Below are 17,653 nucleotides of genomic sequence, written 5' to 3'. Positions count from 1 at the left end.
ATATTTGGTAAATGATTTTTCATTGGCTTTTGGCATTTCAATTTGGTCAAACAGTCAAAAAAAGTATTTGGTTGTTGGCTTTTTAGTTGGCTGAAAAGCTGACTTTTAAGTCAAAATGAAAAAGCTGCCTGACCAACCGCCATCAATTAATTTTGCCAAATACTTTTGCAAACAGTTGGCTTAAACAACCAACTTAAAAAGATAATACATACAACTAATGTTTCCGGTAAGTTAAATAAGCCAATTAAACCAGCCAAAAGCCAACAACTAACCGCGGATTGCCGATTGCCAAACAATCCTAAGAATTTTTAAGCAAGGTTCGAATTATTTTTTTCGGAATCGACTAAAAATTTATACCTTCAGATCGAATTAGATTAAATTGTCATCAATATCTAAGATACTGGTAAAAGATTTTAAAAAAGGATATACAAAAGTTTTGAGTAATGAAATATTTTTTTTTGCAATATATGATGTGAGTAAACCCCACGATGACATTTATTGTATAACTCCACTTGTCATCTTTTTGCATCATCCACCTTCTTTCTTTGCCTTCACAGAGTGAAACCACTACCCCCCAAAACAGGAAAAAGAAAAAAAGTAAAAAACAAAATCAAAAGAAATTCTAAGAAGAACCCAGAAAAGGGCTAATTTTCGTTCTGTTTTATGTAAGAGAGAGAAAACTTCTTCCATAGTCTACACACAGACACCTTTTTGTATGTATGTTTGAACTTTTTTTTAGGGTTTTTGGAAAATTATCAGGTGATTTTTGGTGTACAATCATTTAGTTTATGGGTTTTATTCAATTTAATTGAATTTGATGGTGGTATTGGGAATTTTATTCTGTTTTGTTTGCTTTTGATTTTTCTGGGTAAATTTGAGGGTAAGAGATAAAGAGTAGAGGAGAGAGAAAGATTGATTTTTTTTTTTTTGGAAATGTACGTGGCTTCCATGCGAAAGTCGTTCAAGGATTCTCTCAAAGTGTTAGAAGCAGATATTCAGCATGCTAATACTCTGTAAGCTCTATTAATCACCTCCTTTTTTTTAAATTTGTTCTTGATGATTTCACTTTAATTAGATATATTTTTGGTTTCTGGGTAGTTTTTATTTTTGGGGTTTTTGAGGAAAAATCCATCCTTTCCACTTTAAGACTTTCTCTTTCTAGGGTTTTGATTCTGGGTTTGATGTTAGAATTGTTGTTGATTTATTGTATAGTAATTCTTTATGGGTTTATTTGTTTAGCTCTTAGTATATGATTGCTGATTATGAAATCTGATCTTTTGGTTGACAGTCTGTTGTGAATTTTGTTTTGTTGTCTTTGATTAAGTTCAGTAGTGTTTACAATTGGTAAGAAATTAATCCGGTTCGAGTTGTCGGTTCGATATATTGTGGAGAATGAGCTGAGATATGATGTTCATTGTTTATGGGTTTTATGTAGACCCTACTTATCTAATTGTTTGAATGGAGTGGGGTTGTTGAGTATTATGGTATGGGAGCTCTGTTTTCAGAGTTTAATCATTATGGTTTTCCAGCGGTGGAGCCGGAAGAGGTTGAATTTCGAAGTTATCTCTGCTATCATAATGCTGGCCATCATGGTTACTTTTGGAGTTTATTCTTCTTATACTTTGAGTTGTCTACTTCAGGATGTTGAAGCCCCATTAAAATGATAGAGGGTGTGTAATGTGGAGCAATATGACCATTTTCATTGCATTTGACTTCATCATGTGTTTTTATTTAGAATTTATTTAGTGTATAGGAGTTAATATAAGGAAACGGGTTGTTGTATTAGGTTTGACTTCGTAACTTCCTGTCATGGTTTTGAGTGGGATATGTGGTTTTGAATATTGGATTATAGTTTGTAGTGTTCGCTAAGCCCATGGCAAGCCTGAATGTCAGTTGTTGGAGTAGCTTTCTGTTTGCTATCAGGTTATTGGCAGTTTATTGCTATGAAAGATTGCAGTCTTTTCTTTAGTCAATGCTCCTGTGTTATCTATGACAATCTGATCAAGGAGTTTTTGATAGTTTTGTGACAGAATTAAATTTTGCTAATTTGATTTTTTTTTTATTTTGCCTCCAGTGCATCTGAATTTCCTAGAGAATATGATGGAGCATGCCTTCAAATGAGGATGTCATATGCTCCTGCCGCTCATTTCTTGTTGTTCTTGGTCCAGTGGACCGATTGCAACTTGGCAGGGGCGTTGGGCCTGCTGAGGATACTCATTTATAAGGTTAGATATCAACCTTTGCAAATTTCCTAAATTGCTGGTTAGTTTTTAATTGCTGTGCAATGTCATGGCTTATTGCTTAGCGTGCCCCTTTTTCTGCAGGTTTATGTGGATGGCACAACTACCATGTCAACGCATGAAAGGAAAGCAAGTATCAGAGAGTTTTATGGTAGGTTGTGCTTTTGTTTTGTACAAACCTTAAGACACAGATGTGTCTGCTTATCTCTCTTATAATTTTATATATTTGCTTTGTGGCAGCCGTAATATATCCCTCCTTATTACAACTTGAAAGTGGTGTTACTGATAATGAGGATAAAAAGCAAAAAGCTGTTTGCATGGAGAGATACCGTAAAAGAGATGAGGAGGAATACAGACAATATACAGATATGGATATTGAAAGGGAGGAGGAATGTGGTATTTGCATGGAGAATTATAGCAAAATTGTGTTGCCTAACTGCAATCACGTCATGTGCCTGAAGTGCTACCGAGAATGGTAATTTTAAATTCTTCTATTGCTCATTATCATGAAGAGGTTTTCAGAAAATTATCTTATGTGAATCATTCTGGTTTTCGCATTTATCAAATTTTGAGAATTGAGTGTCCAGAGTTGATCACATCAGCACTGAAACTTCAATCTAGACGATCTTCATTTATTTCACCATTTACCCTGTTGTTGATCCTCTTTTGTTTGCTTCCTCTTTTCTCCAAATAGCATGGTTTATTTACTTCGTTCTGGTTATTTGCTAGGAAATTCAGGGTTTTTGATGTTTGTGTGTAGATTTTAGATCAGGATTACATATTCCTGCCTGTTTTGACACACATATCTATCTTTTGGTAGGATTTTAAGACGAGTCAATTTTCATGTGACATGAGGGATTATCTTGGGGTTTGGGGAGTGCGTTGAGGTCTCCCAAAGCAACCTGTTTGTTTAAGCTGGTGGTGGAATTGGACCTGACTGGATAATGCGTTAAGGCTGTGTGCATATATTGTGCCTACCAAGTTACTACAATGTCTGCCTTGTTCCATTTCTATCTAGGATAACAGCTTGTCTGGATATAGTTTTCTTATTTATTTATTTGTATTGCCCTATTGGATTGTGGCATGCTTGGTGTCATCATAGTATAAGCGTCTGGCTGCAGGGGTGCTCAAGCCTGAAGACCTGTTCATGTTTTGTCAAAGTTGCTGAATTGCAGAAGTAAGCTTGTTAGGACTTTAGGAGTTCCTCATGATGATTGAGTTGCAACAGCTGTGGATTGCTGTACTTGGTCTCGTCAAATATACATAAATCACCATTACGGCTGTATGTCGTTGGGGGCCTTTGTGTTGGGGTATGTCTTAGCAATTCTGCTCTGAGATTTTCCAGTGGTCATGTGTATATAATAAACAAGTGGTTTCAGTTTTTTCATGGCTTGAGCTGGGTTCCTGCTTAATTAGCCACCCTAGTTAGGTGATGGCTATGATGATAATGTGCTTTCAAGGGGTAAGAGAAGATGGGGAACTTGGTAGTTGAGTGAAAGTGGAGCACTAGAGCTATTTGGTTGAGAAATAGTGGCCATTCATGCTGCTTGTTTGAAACCTGACTGGGCAAAATACTTCTTTATTGGTCCCATTATTTGTATTACTTTATCACATAGGAAGTAGGTTTTGTTGGCTTAGTGTTGTTCCAAATTGATTTAATTTGCTGTCACCACTCAAAACTGCAGTTTGGTAACCGAATTTCATCATCCATTGCACACTAGGAAGGATCTTTGCTTGAAATTTGTTTGGTCTTTCTAGAAATGGTCTGATTTGCAATGCTGATGTAGCTTTCTGCTATCTAGGATCCTTTTCTTATCTGTATGTAATCTGAAGCTCTTGGTGGTATTGAACTTTGTATACTTTGTGGTTTGAGTGTTTTCTTCAGCTTTTGGGAGTGGGGAGAGGAGCCTCTAAAATTCTATATGTGGAGATGGCTCATCTGTCGTGTATATGCTCTTTTAATTTAGTCTGTATTGGGTGGTTAGCTTAAGTTTCTGAACTGTCTTTTTAGTGGTAGGTTTGCAATTCCTTTTTCTCTTTGTTATCTTCAGAGTTTCTAGGTGCTGTAGTGTTACCGCTTGTAAGTGAATATTTGCTTTGGTATGTCATTTTCAACTATTTTACACCAAGGATGGTCCTATGTTTTATCGGCTTTAATGGAAAAGGTGATCACACAACATCTTAGGATTTTTCTCTCTAGTCTGATCTGCTTACCTTCTTTTCTTTAGAGCCATTATTGCAAAATGTGGAGCAATATTGCAAAATGTGGAGCAATATTGCAAATCAGTGGGGCCTATATGTAGTACTGGGCCTATACAGTATACAGTTTGTGTGGGTTATCGTTTGTGCAGTCCAACATTGCGTGAAGTTAAGAGTTGACTTTCTAGAAGTAGGAGGCTGAAGTAGTGAACTCAGAATTTGACGCGCTTGATGGTTTGAAGTTCAAAGATGTTGATCCAAGGATAAGAGGATAAAGCAAGGTAACTTTTCCAGTATACACACCCGAGCATCCAAGTTATGCATCTAAGTTGTGTAGAAAACAATTGATGCAGGCATTCCTGCAATAATGATAGTTTATTTTGTCCTTTAAATGGTGAGATTTTGGGCTGAATCATGGATCTTGAGTGCAAAGTGCAATTATGATCTCATTCTTTTGGAAGTTTGAAGTATTATGAATCCCGTCATTTAAGCTTTCACAATTCGGCTTGTAATGGTTTAGGAGTCGGGGATAGGTGGTTGGGATTGATATGTATCTCATCCAATTTGATGGAGCTAGTCCCGTGTACATTTATCACATAGAAGGCAGTGACAGGTCATTCCATTGTGAAAAGGTCACCACAAATGATTAATGAAGTCATGGAAAAGAAATTATATATTTCTAAGGTAATTAGTTACTCCATTTCCGTCACTAATTTCTTGATCAGTGGTGCCTCTTGAGACAAATTTCATGCATGCTCTTCGCTGGCAAGAACTCATATTTTTTGGGTGAAAAAAAATGGCCTGAATGATAGGAAATTGTTCCATCTGTGCCCACTGGTGAATCACTAGGCCACATGAATGTTATTAACAAGTAATCTTCATTGGGTCTTCCGTTTTGAGCTTATATTTTATTGGTTGCTGGTGCTATTGGCTATTGCTATTGCTATTCCTACGAATGGGTTGAAACACTTGGTTTAGTATGTCAATTTATGTCTTCCTTGCTGACTTAATCTGTTCTTTTAATGCATTTTGACTTGTGGTGAACTTTGAATTCTACTACAAGAATATGGTCACATGTATATAAATGAGCTTTGGTAGTGAAAGTTAAGAGCCGGAGAATATGTTTCATTTCTCGACAATGTAATGATAATATGGTTAGAATCCCCAATATGCCCACTATGTTAAGTGACGGAAAGGGGGTTGAAAAAGCCAACTGTTATACAGTTTTTTGCTGTAGAATCATGTTTTACTTTGTGTTTGTTTGGTTGAACATGGAGCACCCATGGGCACTTCTGCTTACCTTGTTCAGGTAAGCAATTCCCTCCATTTTCTGAGAAGTAAGACTTCCTACATTTCCAACCAAACTTCTTCATATACTATTTCTCAAGAACTACTTTCCATGTAATATTGTGTCAACCAAATAAGCACTTCAATCATGAGGGGTTGGGAGTTGGGACAATATGGCATCAAATTCCACATGGATGGAGCATAAACATATGATATATAGACCTTGTTATATATTATTGCCAAAAGGTGTACTTGATATGTATATATTCCTCCCTCATCACTTGAGTTTGTCATCCGAGTTATATTCCGAACAGAATTGAGAGTGACTGTATTGTTTTCTGCAGGCGCTCAAGGTCTCAGTCCTGCCCCTTCTGCCGCGATAGTCTCAAGCGGGTGAACTCTGGAGATCTCTGGGTGTTCACCGATACCAGAGACGTGGTCGACATGGCAACATTGACAAAGGAGAATCTTAGGAGGCTGTTCATGTATATAGAGAAGCTGCCCCTGATTGTTCCGGAATCACTATTTGATGCATACGATTCGCATCTCAAATGACATCTAAAATTACTCAGAGGGGATCCACCCTTTATACTTCCTCCAAACCCAGTGTTTAATCTACAGTCTCCCTGCCCTAATGCATAGTTTGTTCCTCACCATTGCAGCAGTTGTTTGAACATTGGTTGGTCTATTTAGATTTAGTTAGAAGTGCAAATGCTTTTCAAATGTTTTGGCTGCTTAATTATGTGGAAGTAATGTCTGCCTGATTAATTACTGGTAGGCTAGAGAGGAAGGGTGTGGTAGTTTCTTTTTTATATGGGTTTCCGTAAATTTGTATGTAGGGAAAATGTGTACATGTTTGTACAGTTCTGTTATTTAGGAAAGGTGTAGAATGAAGGGAACTCGCTTCTTTTGTTGATATGTCAATGTGGGAACCCAAAGCTTATTTACTGGATTCTCACGTGGTCGGTGGTCACATATGTTTCATAATTTGTCTCCTGGACCATGGCATTGCTTTCATTAAACGATCTTGTGACTTGATGGTGTTGGTACGGCTATTAAATCCAAAACGAGGAGTCGTTAGTATCTAGCTTTGAGGTGCAGGAAATTTTAATTGGTGCCCAAAGACCATGTTATTGATAATGGTATCATTTGGAGGAGGTTTCGATACCAATCGAATTTTTAATGGTATCATTTAGAGGAGATTCGGTTACGAATTGAAATATCTTATATGTTTTACTCTTTTTCCGGTAACAATCGCAAGAGCATTTGGTACCAATATGAGGTTGTTATCTGGTGTTATGAAAACCCTGCGAATACTGTTCATGAAAACTGACCAGCCAACGTTAGAGAGACGCACAATGGAGTCATGAATGTATTAGAGCTAAATTTCATAATATTTTGGCGTGGGTTAAGTTGGCCAACTTTCACAGGCTACCAGTGTTTCTATCGCATGAAGTTAGTTCATGTTGTAAGCAGCAATCTGATCAGTTGGAAGACCTAAAGCTTCTCAAGAATTTGAAAGGTAGTGTATAGTTAGTAGGGGTGCTTATCGCATGAGTCGAGCTGAGCCGGGATTATACTGGGCTCGGCTCGTGAGCTCGGCAAGCTCAATAAGTGAAGCTTGACTGCATAGCTGCCCGTTTGAACACTAGTGGCTATTTTGATTATATAAGAACTTGACACTCTATATGACATAATATTGATATGTTTGTAAAGGCTGGTATAGGAAGTCGTACTTTGAACAAAGAAATGAAAATTGGTTAATTGGGGGTCCAATATGCAGGTCCAACTATGTAACCAAATAGATGGTTCTTTCGGTAATGTTAATGTAGTTATGCAGCAATGCTTTCATGCATTAGGATTAAAGGTTTATAAAGGCTAATGTAGGAAGTTGTACATGTCTGTTACTGGTTTTTTAACCATATGTCTATATGTGTGCTGAAATCTTTTTTTTTTTGGGGGGGGGGGGGGGGGGGTTCTAGAAATATGAAGGCTGTTGGGGGTAGTGGTCTCACAGGAATTTTGTGGTACAATTGCTCTGCCACGTGGTAGTACAACCTTCTCACAACTCTGGAAGAATAAACAGAGGTTTGTGAATTAATGAAAAACAAAGATAACTTTTAAAATATTTTGATTGGTTGAGAAAAATTTGATTGCACCACGTAAGATTTACAATTGTTATACATGATATTTAAGGTGGTTACATCATAGTGAATAGTTCAAAAACTACTTGGACTTGGATCAATCAGATATATTATGGCGAATTCTTCAGAAAAAATTGTTCTTACACAATAGTTACTGACAATAGTTACTGATAAGTGAGATTTCGAGTAAGTGTTTATGTAATCTTCTTTTGTCCGAAGAAATGATTCGTCGAAATAATGAGTCATCATTGATATGGACACATTTGGGATCGTCAAATGTTCTGGAGTTCTTCTATTCAATTTATACTATAGACTATAGAGTGTATACCTTATATAATTAGTTGATTACAAAACAATATAATTCCACATGATTATGTCGCATACTATTATACAGCAAAAAAAGCAATGAAAGAACCTTATGATAATTCTTACTTAAACTTTGTTATCACATATTCAAGCTCGGGCTATGTCAAAACTTTTCATTAAAACCAATCTTAAGCTTCCAAATAACTCCAAGTTTGAGTTGAGTAGTAAAATTTAGTTACAACAGTTCAATAATAGTTTATTTTGGTCTCTTATATACTCCCTCTATCTGCAAATAATTGTCCCAATTCATGTTCCATAGTCTTCTAGCACAAATCTTCAACCATCAATATCATTAGTTATCTTTCAAACAACATTAAAAATGATAGTATTTGAAAAATACACAACAAAAGGGAACAAAAATCACTTCCTCCGTTCTGTTTCAAATGTAATATAGGGTATTGACACGGGGGATTTAGCATAGGAGACAGATAGAGAGAAAGCAAAAAAGGGATCCATGTGATTAGAGCTGGGCATTGGAGGGCCATCACGACACGGGTTGACTCCAGCCCAGTCCGAACTTGTTTGAGGCCCAACCCGTTGTTCACTACATGGGCCGTGGGCTTGCTACGGTCAAGAAAGTATTTCAATCTTGGCTTTGCACGAGCCCTTCTATATGATTCGTGGGCCGTGCACCCCTCTTTGTTTTTTTGTCTAAAACTGTTAAGAATAGAAATAACACTAAATACGGGCCATACCTGTACGAGGCACGAGCTCGACCAATTGATCTGGGCCGGGTCGTGAATAGAATCAAGAAATTTTAGGTCTGTCATTCACAGGATCGGCCCACCATTGACCCAAGTTCGCAAGGCGAGCCGTGAACAAGCCCCACCTGACACATGCCTAGGTTTACATGTGATGAGGAGAGAGATAGGGAGAAGCGAATAGTTGCTCCATTTTTTTTTTCTTTCTCATTTGTAATGATGACAATATTCATAATTATAGAGAATCTTTTCATTTTTTTTTCAATTTAAAAGAAAAAATATAATCATGTGGGGTATTCTTTAATTCGTCTCAATTGATACTTTATTAATATTCAATCGTTATAATTTTCATAAAGATATCATGAAAAATATTTAATTTCAAAGATGTGTATTGAGAGACGCGCACAAAAAATTACAAAGGATAAAAAGCAAAGGAAGTACCCAATAAGGTATTGTTTCTTTTAATTTTAATACTTTCTCCATTCAAAAATAGTTGCACCATTTCATGTTTTCATGCTTGCCGATGTATGTTTTCAACAATTCATATATTTGATTATCAATAAGTAAAAATTATTAAAAGTTGATATTAAGAAAATATATGTTGAGACGCATCTAACAAGATTACACATGATCATATTTTTTCTATAATATAGATCATCAAAAACAATCAAAATATAACATGTGAATAGTAAATAGTAAATACTATGCAAACGGTGCAACTATTTCTAAACGGAGAAATTATCACCTAATATGACCTCATATCAGAACAAAAAGCTCTAATAAACCCGAATATTCGAAAAAAAATAAAAAAGAGTAAAGCAGCTAATTTGTGGAGAGTGGATCACATCAAAACACGAGAGAAAGCGAAAGATGAAAAGATGAACGTGACAACCTGAAAAACACACCAACAAAAACAATAACAAAAACAAAAAAACAGGGTTTCTTTTGGGTCCCTTAAATCAAAAGTAACAACGATTTTTTCCCTCCTTTTTTTTATATCCAAAAATAGCTCTTTACAATTGATGATTCTCTTCTTTGATTCCACATAATCATATCATAAAACCAACATATTTTTTTCTTTTTTCAAAAAAATAAATAAATCCTACACTCATCTCAAGAAGAAGAAGAGGAGAGAGAAAATCAACAAAAAAAAAGGAGTAGAAGAGAAGGCTATGGGGGTTGGAAGAGGGGAGGAGAGAGAAGGAGTAATGGCGACCGATTACTTTTGGTCGTATACAGATGAACCTCATGCTTCTAGGAGACGCAAGATTCTCTCTCAGTACCCTCAAATCAAAGAACTTTTTGGCCCTGATAATTGGGCTTTTGCTAAGGTAATTTTAACATAATTATAATAATAAAGATTACATTTTTATATCTGGGTTTTTATTTTTCATGAGTTTAATTCATTGATTTATAGATCCGGGTTAATGGGCATTGTGTATTTTGTGTGAAATTAGTGATGGGTAATGTGTTTTTTTTTATTGTTTATTGTGAATCTATTGATGGGTATTGGTAAATTTTTGCATTGATGTTAATATTGGCATTGTTTTGATAGTTTATGTGCATTAATCTGTATTAATAATGGTGTAATGTGTAATTTCTCTCTGTTTTTATTGAGTTTGTTGTTTATGTTTGCTTTAGATCTTTGTTGGTGGAAGAAGAAAAGCAATTAAGTTATCAATCTTTGCTTAGATTAGTTTGCTTAGATTGGTTTTTTAGAGTTGAAATTTGGGTTTATGAGATTTGACATTGGTGATTGATTTGTGCCATCTTTGGACTTAATGGTGATTGATATGCTTAATAATATTGATATCTGTGTTGTGGTGTTGCATTTGGTTAAGCATTATTTTTGTGCAATCAATCTGATAAACTTATTTTTTCTGATCTAATTGCGAGTTGAACTGGTTTTCCCTATTGGGTACACTTCATATGTAGTACTAGTATCAAATTTTTTACTGCTTTAATGTCTTTTCTCTTGTTTCATTGCTCTCTGAGAAATGAAGTTGATTAGCAACTCGATTTTTCCTTTGAGTCATTGAATGTTTTGTATTTTTTCTTCGTTTACTCTTTTAGAAAAACATTTGTGCATCAGTTGTGCAAGGAATCCATTAGCAAAGACAAGCTTCATTTGCTTGTGTAAGACATGAGCAATGCAACCTATTGGAACGTCCGTTATTGCATTCCTAATCAACGTCTGTTATTGCATACCTAATTGACTTTTATGCTAATCTATGTAACAGTAGACCTAGGTAACTTTGCTGCTGGTCTATGCAACAGTAGTCAGTGTGATCCTATTAGTAGAATGGTATCGGAAAGGGATACTATTTGACCCATATTGATGCTACTGTCTTGGTCTTGGATGAACTTTGATTACTTGATTTTAGTTATAGCTCCTTTTTCTTAGAGCTGGCTGAAGGATGCAATCTTGTATGTTAGTTTCTACTTTTAGTTGCTTCTATGTTGGTGAAAAGGCGAACAGGTTCAACCGTATTGTCTATGCTTCATTTTCAAATCTTTAGTCTCTTGATCTTGCTTTACTTCTCGAACTTCAAGAAACAAACTCAATTAGCAAATCGATCAGTTTTTTTTGTTCTGCATCTACCGAAACTGTATTTTTATCCCTTTCTTATTTCTTTGGTGATATCTTATTGCATCTGATTCACATATGCACTCAAACAAGTGAACAAGGATTTTCCACTAACAAAGTCAAACTTCATTTGCTTGTAGAAGATGGGAAACATATAGATGCTGCATTGTCCCTTTTATTCTATACCTAATCAAATTTCTGCATATTGATGCACTATTAGTGAGTGTAATTTAGTTATTTAGTAGAATGAAAGTAGAATGCATGAAAGGAATGCATTGAATCATATTGATGCCACTGTCATTTTTCTGGGGTGATTGGATGGTGGATTTCAAGTTTAAGTCTGTTTCATACGGATGGCCGAAAGATGCGATCTTGGAAGTTTATTAATCATCAGTTTTTAGTTACTTCTAACTTAGGGAAAGTGCCAATAGATTCTACTTTATTGCAAAGCATTGCAACTTCTGTTATCTGCTCAATCTGTATTCTATATTGAGTCATTTACTGTTGTGATCATCTACCTCTAGTCCTCGCCGGACATCTGAGAGCTTCAGCTAAAGTATCAGATGATCTGTGTCCGAACTTCAAAAACTAATCTATGCCAATATGTGGAAATATGTATATTTTTCGTTTCTGATGTAAAGTTTGTTTTTCTTATATCTTGATATTGACCGTGCAATGTACTTTTCAATTCTGGCTTTTGCAGATTACATTGGTTGTTTTGATTCAGCTTGCGACTGCTACATTGCTTCACGATGCAAGCTACCTTAAAATACTAGTAGTGGCATACTTTTTTGGATCATTCCTCAACCACAACCTTTTCTTGGCCGTCCATGAGCTCAGCCATAACCTTGCTTTCTCTACTCCATCTTACAATCGTTGGCTTGGAATATTTGCAAATCTACCAATTGGTGTGCCCATGTCTATCACATTCCAAAAATATCATCTCGAGCATCATAGGTATCAAGGTGTTGATGGAATGGACATGGACATTCCAAGCAAAGCCGAGGCCTGTATGGTCCGAAATGCCTTTACTAAATCCATATGGGTTGTCTGTCAACTCTTCTTCTATGCTCTCCGGCCTTTATTTCTCAAACCAAAGCCACCATGTTTGTGGGAATTTACCAACTTGACCATCCAAGTGGCACTTGATGCCTCCATGGTCTACTTTTATGGCTGGAGATCTTTCTCTTATTTGATTGCTTCAACTTTCGTTGGGGGTGGGATGCATCCCATGGCTGGTCACTTCATCTCTGAACATTACGTTTTCAATCCCAATCAAGAAACATACTCTTATTACGGCCCTTTAAACCTTCTAACATGGCACGTTGGTTACCACAACGAGCACCATGATTTTCCGAGGATTCCAGGAACAAAGCTCCATAAGGTGAGGGAAATTGCACCCGAGTACTATGAAAATTTAGAATCATACAGCTCTTGGAGTCAGGTTATTTATATGTATATAACGGATAGAACAGTCGGGCCTTTCAGTCGGATGAAGAGAAAACCCAGGAAATCGGAGTAGAGATCGATTGTTTTATTTATTCATTATGTTTCCTTGTCTCTCTTTTCTGGCCATGAGTTGCTGATATTTTCACTCAATTTTTGATACTTGTAACATCTTGAGGGATTGTCATATTCATATGCTGTAGATGTAAGTCAGAGAAAAGGATGCGAATATATATTTATTCCAATTCATTTGCTTATTCTTTCAGCATGATTGCTCTGCTTGTTATGGACATGTTCAATTGAATGTTCTACGCAATAAACTGAAAAAGTAATCATTTCATGCTACTTTTTTTTTTGTTTTTTCCTGCAAGATTTCATTCTATCATCATTTGAATTCTTAAAAGAGTAGATAGTCATGAATGAGCCACAATTATTGTTCTCATGCCGTGGTTAGCCTGCACAACTCTTTCTGATTCTGCATCCATTGCACTGGTAGGCTGGTAGCTTCTAAAACAAATATGTTGTGTCAAAATAGCTCAAGTTCTTTTAATTCTTTAGGAAATGGGAACTAAATATGAATTTAATTGAAGATCGATCTCTCAATTTAACATAATTAATGACCCTTCAAATCCCTCTAGATCACACGAAACACCATAATACGAGTCCTATCCCGTGGTGAACCCAGACACCCACATTTTAGCTTTTTTCCGACACGCATAATATAATTACTCCAATTAGGAATACACAACTTGCTCCTCAAACTAATAATTATCCTAACATGGAATATACAAGCCAAAAATATACTCAGTTTTCTAGACCAATCCTACATTATTAGGAAACTTAATCATCTTGGACACACTTGAAGATATTTGCCTAAAGATGTCCACATCCCTAACACTTGTTTTAATAGACTGAACGGCTCAGCTCATTGAGTCAATAGTGGATCAATAGCGGATATAGGACAAATGAGAGAGAAAAAGGGAAAACATAAAAGCTAACTCATTCGTGAAGTTTCATTAAATATAAGCAAAATTTGGCATCGACATCATAAACTTTGGCGCGGGAGCACCCATCACCAATAACTTTGACTAGTAGCTATAACACTACCAACTAACGAGCTTCCCCTCAACCATAAAACAGAGAAAAATAAGTCCTGCAAGTTATTAGATTTATAAATAAAAAGTTGATGGAAGATGTGCAGGAAGTTTCATGAATCAGGCATCTAAAACTGGAGTAATAAGCTATAATTTCTAGTAAAAGTACTCCTTATCCTATTAATATTACTAAAAACGTGTATAAGTTATAATGAACTGAAGCAAAAATGTTCAGGTATCTTTTGTAGAGCTAATGCTTATAAAGTATCACTCTGCATCAGTGACACAGTCATCAGGATCACTCTCACTCAAGTAAAGATCAGCAAATATGTCTTCCAATCCGCTAAACGGCACTGTATCAGCTGTAACTGAATCCATCTCCTGTGAACCTTCATCTTTTACACTACCACACAATGATAGATTCTCCAAACTACTCAGAAGCTGTTTATCATAATCTGAATCATTCACCTTGTTCAGATCTGAACAAGCTTTTGAAATCTTCCTCTGCGACTTCTCTAGGTACGTTTTCTGTATTAAAACCGCGTCTGGAAATGAAGCTTTGTGTTCTTCTGCTTCGCTGTTGTTGAAGTTCGCTCCATATAGGTCATAACCAAGAGCATGATCACCGGGCTTCAAAAGATGACCAAGATGTGTTCGTACAGAAATGATCTTGTCATTCTTTCCAAAATCCGACACCCTTGCAATTTCTACATCAGCTAGTGCATATCTCAGAAATTTGCTGTCAACTTGAGAAGAAACAATTACAACATCCAAGACAATGTATTGAACTAGTTGCTTCGTACTAAATATAGGTGCGAAAGGTTCTCTCCAGTACTGATCCCCGCCAATAGTGCAAAACTTCAATGTAAAAGGATCCAATAAAGTGATCTTGTTCCTCACTTTTGTGCAAATCACAAGGGGGCCAATCTGTCCTAGCCTAGAAGAAAGCTTAGGGTATAAATAAATAAGATCATCGCGGCAAATGGGGCTGATAACAGCAGCAATGTTGTACTTATACCGAGATATGTTGCTCTTCAAGTCCTGAGACACCAATTGCTTGTGAAATCTGTTTTGCGGTTGAACTGGAGCAACACTAGAAACAAAGTCCAAGAATTTCACAGCATCACTCTTCTTAGCAAAGAAAAAATCAAGACCTTGCTCTACCTGCTCAATTTTCACTGCTGAATCTGATGCCCCATGCTTTAAAATAAGTGCCTCCAAGTACTTCAATGTGCGCATTTGACGAACATTTTGCCTCATTTGCACAACAGCTTCCCAGTAATCCTGGTTCACTGGTGTACAAGATGGACACAGTCGATGAAAAACAACATACTCAATCACTTGGGATGTCTTAACATATACTCCATCGCTGACTTCCCTTTGAACTAGGAGTTTCAGCTTTATCCTCTTCGAATTAGGTTCTGTATACAAAAGTATTGCATCTACCAACCGAAACTCAGACAATTTCTTTATCCTTCCAAGACAAAATGATAACAACTCTTTCGAATCCCTCGCAGCTTTCACCCAAGTTTTTGGCGGCTTCAAATAGCTCATACAATCCGGGCAATGTTCAATATTGACATGACTTGGTAGATGGTCTATGTGAATCTCCACCCTCATACATCTCTTACACATGTTCACATTATTTGGAACAATTGGAATACTACATTTGCAACACGGTATGTGACCAATTGTTTGATTCCTTATTGATAGAAAGCCCAGTTCTTCTTGAAATGTTCCTGATTGTGTATTTGTCATCTGAAAAATTAAAGAAAATGAATTAATACTATAGAATCAGACAACTTATTGTAAATCAATTTACTTCTACATTGTTGAAATATTATTTCTGCATCTCAATCAATATTCCCTTGCTAAGTGAAGTAATACAAAACAAAAAATTTGTGTTTATCATAATCAAAGTATGAAATCAATCTCAAACAAGAAGATTCAATAATGCATCACGTTGAGCTAGAAGCAATTAAAGAACAAATGATCAATGAAAAATTTACACAGAAATTTAACGTGGTTCACTTAGCAAGATGTTAGCTACATCCACACAGTAGGGAGAAGGTTTAGGAGCTTGATCCCCGTGCTTGGTTAGTTCTAGCACAAGATAATTCAAGGCATATTTCTAAACATCGGAAGCAACTACAACAATGTTCAATACTACTCTTGCATAAAAAAACACATAACAAGTACTTATACAACGATAAAACCTTACTCTTGTGAGATACACACAACAAAAAATCGAAAATAAAGCCCTAATAAGCATCTACCGTAATAAAACGTAAAATTTGGGATATTCCGCCTCATGGCCGGCAGTTTGATTCTCATCCATCCTATATTTCGGGTGTTTGTGTGGATATTTGTTTCTGGGTAAAAATCCTCAGTGGTTTCCAGTCTCTAATCTCTCGAAGTTTCCTTATCGATTACCCCCTAATTCATGAGGGTTGAGCATATTTGGGCAGGTCAATTACCCCGAATAATAATAAAAAAATATCATATTTGATGCTCTAGATCATCATCATAACACGCAATTAACAATAACAAAGAATTCAAGTACAAACGATATTATATAACGAAAGGAATTGAATTTGCTAGGTTAAAAACCCTTGTAAACAGATCTAATATTTGTGATGATTCGAATATTGGATATAATACTATAAATTAACTAACCTGGTATTTCTGTTCAGCAATATCACAATTTGAACGCTGTAAACTACGTTTATGCAATAAGAATAAATCTTTCCTTAGTCTGCTATCATCCATTGCCTTGAAAATTCTCCTAGCATGTGCTGCACAATTGATATTAGTCATTTTGTAGGAGGATTTCCTGCTTTCTTTCATGGTGTGAACTGTGAAAGTATACTATACGAGCAACAGTTTCTTTAGGGTTATACGTTTATGTAAATAGGTTTCCAAGACTATTTCCTTTATATTTCGTGTTTCCTCCCTCCGTTTTTTTGCAACAAACCCTATTAACACATTTTTTTTAGGAAAGTTACGTGAAAAGATAAGTAGAGAGAGATTGATAGTGGGACTTATGTGATAGGAGAAAGATAGAGAGAATATATTAATTAACAAATAAATAAAATATTGCAATTAGTCTAAAAATTTCAAATAGGAAAATAAAGGAATTAAAAAAGAATCGATGAAGTATTTGTTTAGGATTAGGTCTAAGTGAACTCCCTTAAAATATATATATTCAAAGGTTGAACTGAGCGCAGGCCCGGTCCCACTATGTCCAACAAGTTTGACCCGATGAAGTAGGGTTTTAACGATTGGTTGACTCGTGAACTACTTGAGCTTGACTCGAAGATTTCATTAGCCGAGCACAACTACGCTCGTCTCAAGAAGCCCGTAGACACGCTCAAAATATTTTTCTTACCACTACAATATTTTAAGAACAAAGAGGGCAACTAAGGTCGTGTTCGTAGATCAAAAAATCACCCTGGTAGGTAAAAGAGCAAAAAAATTAATTACCCTCAACTTTGCCACGATATGACAATTCTATTTGCTTTATAGCTCAAGCATATCAAAATTGCCCTCCTTGTTAAATTCAAATAGAGCAATATCATCATTTTGCCTT

General features: G+C 36.0%; 3 protein-coding genes across 6 annotated transcripts; 2 read left to right on the top strand and 1 right to left on the bottom strand.

The window, feature by feature from the left end:
* Positions 1-489: 489 nt before the first annotated feature.
* LOC104900721 (E3 ubiquitin-protein ligase AIRP2) lies at positions 490-6,644 on the top strand. Of its 4 annotated transcripts, XR_007268707.2 has the most exons (6): positions 491-1,013; positions 2,075-2,225; positions 2,325-2,391; positions 2,481-2,715; positions 3,362-3,550; positions 6,071-6,297. XR_007268707.2 is itself a non-coding variant. In XM_048634309.2 (5 exons), the coding sequence occupies exons 1-5, from the start codon at positions 934-936 to the stop codon at positions 3,092-3,094; spliced, it is 567 nt and encodes a 188-aa protein (XP_048490266.1). In that variant the 5' UTR covers positions 490-933; the 3' UTR covers positions 3,095-3,355. The 4 variants fall into 4 exon arrangements, 3 of the variants coding, with proteins under 3 accessions (XP_048490266.1, XP_010686518.1, XP_010686519.1); XM_048634309.2 differs by lacking the exons at positions 3,362-3,550; positions 6,071-6,297 and adding an exon at positions 3,061-3,355 and having other exon boundaries at positions 490-1,013; XM_010688216.4 differs by lacking the exon at positions 3,362-3,550 and having other exon boundaries at positions 498-1,013; positions 6,071-6,644.
* A 3,191-nt stretch (positions 6,645-9,835) lies between these two features.
* On the top strand, positions 9,836-13,241 carry LOC104900720 (sphingolipid delta(4)-desaturase DES1-like). Its single transcript, XM_010688215.4, has 2 exons — positions 9,836-10,268; positions 12,228-13,241. Exons 1-2 carry the CDS (start codon positions 10,110-10,112, stop codon positions 13,044-13,046), a joined length of 978 nt encoding a protein of 325 aa, XP_010686517.2. The 5' UTR covers positions 9,836-10,109; the 3' UTR covers positions 13,047-13,241.
* A 976-nt stretch (positions 13,242-14,217) lies between these two features.
* Positions 14,218-17,041, bottom strand: LOC104900719 (uncharacterized). The gene is made up of 2 exons (XM_010688214.4): positions 16,741-17,041; positions 14,218-15,822 (listed from the first exon to the last, which is right to left on the bottom strand). Exons 1-2 carry the CDS (start codon positions 16,909-16,911, stop codon positions 14,332-14,334), a joined length of 1,662 nt encoding a protein of 553 aa, XP_010686516.1. The 5' UTR covers positions 16,912-17,041; the 3' UTR covers positions 14,218-14,331.
* Positions 17,042-17,653: the final 612 nt, after the last annotated feature.

This window comes from Beta vulgaris, chromosome 8 (assembly GCF_026745355.1).
Source record: "Beta vulgaris subsp. vulgaris cultivar EL10 chromosome 8, EL10.2, whole genome shotgun sequence".
NCBI classification, from domain to species: domain Eukaryota; kingdom Viridiplantae; phylum Streptophyta; class Magnoliopsida; order Caryophyllales; family Amaranthaceae; genus Beta; species Beta vulgaris.
Note: the sequence above shows the minus strand (reverse complement) of the source record. Positions and strands in the feature narration are given on the sequence as shown.

What these genes read in the sequence shown, in the direction of transcription:
- LOC104900721 (XM_010688216.4), top strand. Translation starts at nt 934, where the DNA reads ATGTACGTGGCTTCCATGCGAAAGTCGTTCAAGGATTCTCTCAAAGTG. An exon ending in ATTCAGCATGCTAATACTCT is followed by an intron (nt 1,014 to 2,074) that starts GTAAGCTCTATT and finishes TTTTGCCTCCAG; the next exon opens with TGCATCTGAATTTCCTAGAG. An exon ending in TGAGGATACTCATTTATAAG is followed by an intron (nt 2,226 to 2,324) that starts GTTAGATATCAA and finishes CTTTTTCTGCAG; the next exon opens with GTTTATGTGGATGGCACAAC.
- LOC104900720 (XM_010688215.4), top strand. Translation starts at nt 10,110, where the DNA reads ATGGGGGTTGGAAGAGGGGAGGAGAGAGAAGGAGTAATGGCGACCGAT. An exon ending in ATAATTGGGCTTTTGCTAAG is followed by an intron (nt 10,269 to 12,227) that starts GTAATTTTAACA and finishes TGGCTTTTGCAG; the next exon opens with ATTACATTGGTTGTTTTGAT.
- LOC104900719 (XM_010688214.4), bottom strand. Translation starts at nt 16,911, where the DNA reads ATGAAAGAAAGCAGGAAATCCTCCTACAAAATGACTAATATCAATTGT. An exon ending in TTGCTGAACAGAAATACCAG is followed by an intron (nt 15,823 to 16,740) that starts GTTAGTTAATTT and finishes TTAATTTTTCAG; the next exon opens with ATGACAAATACACAATCAGG.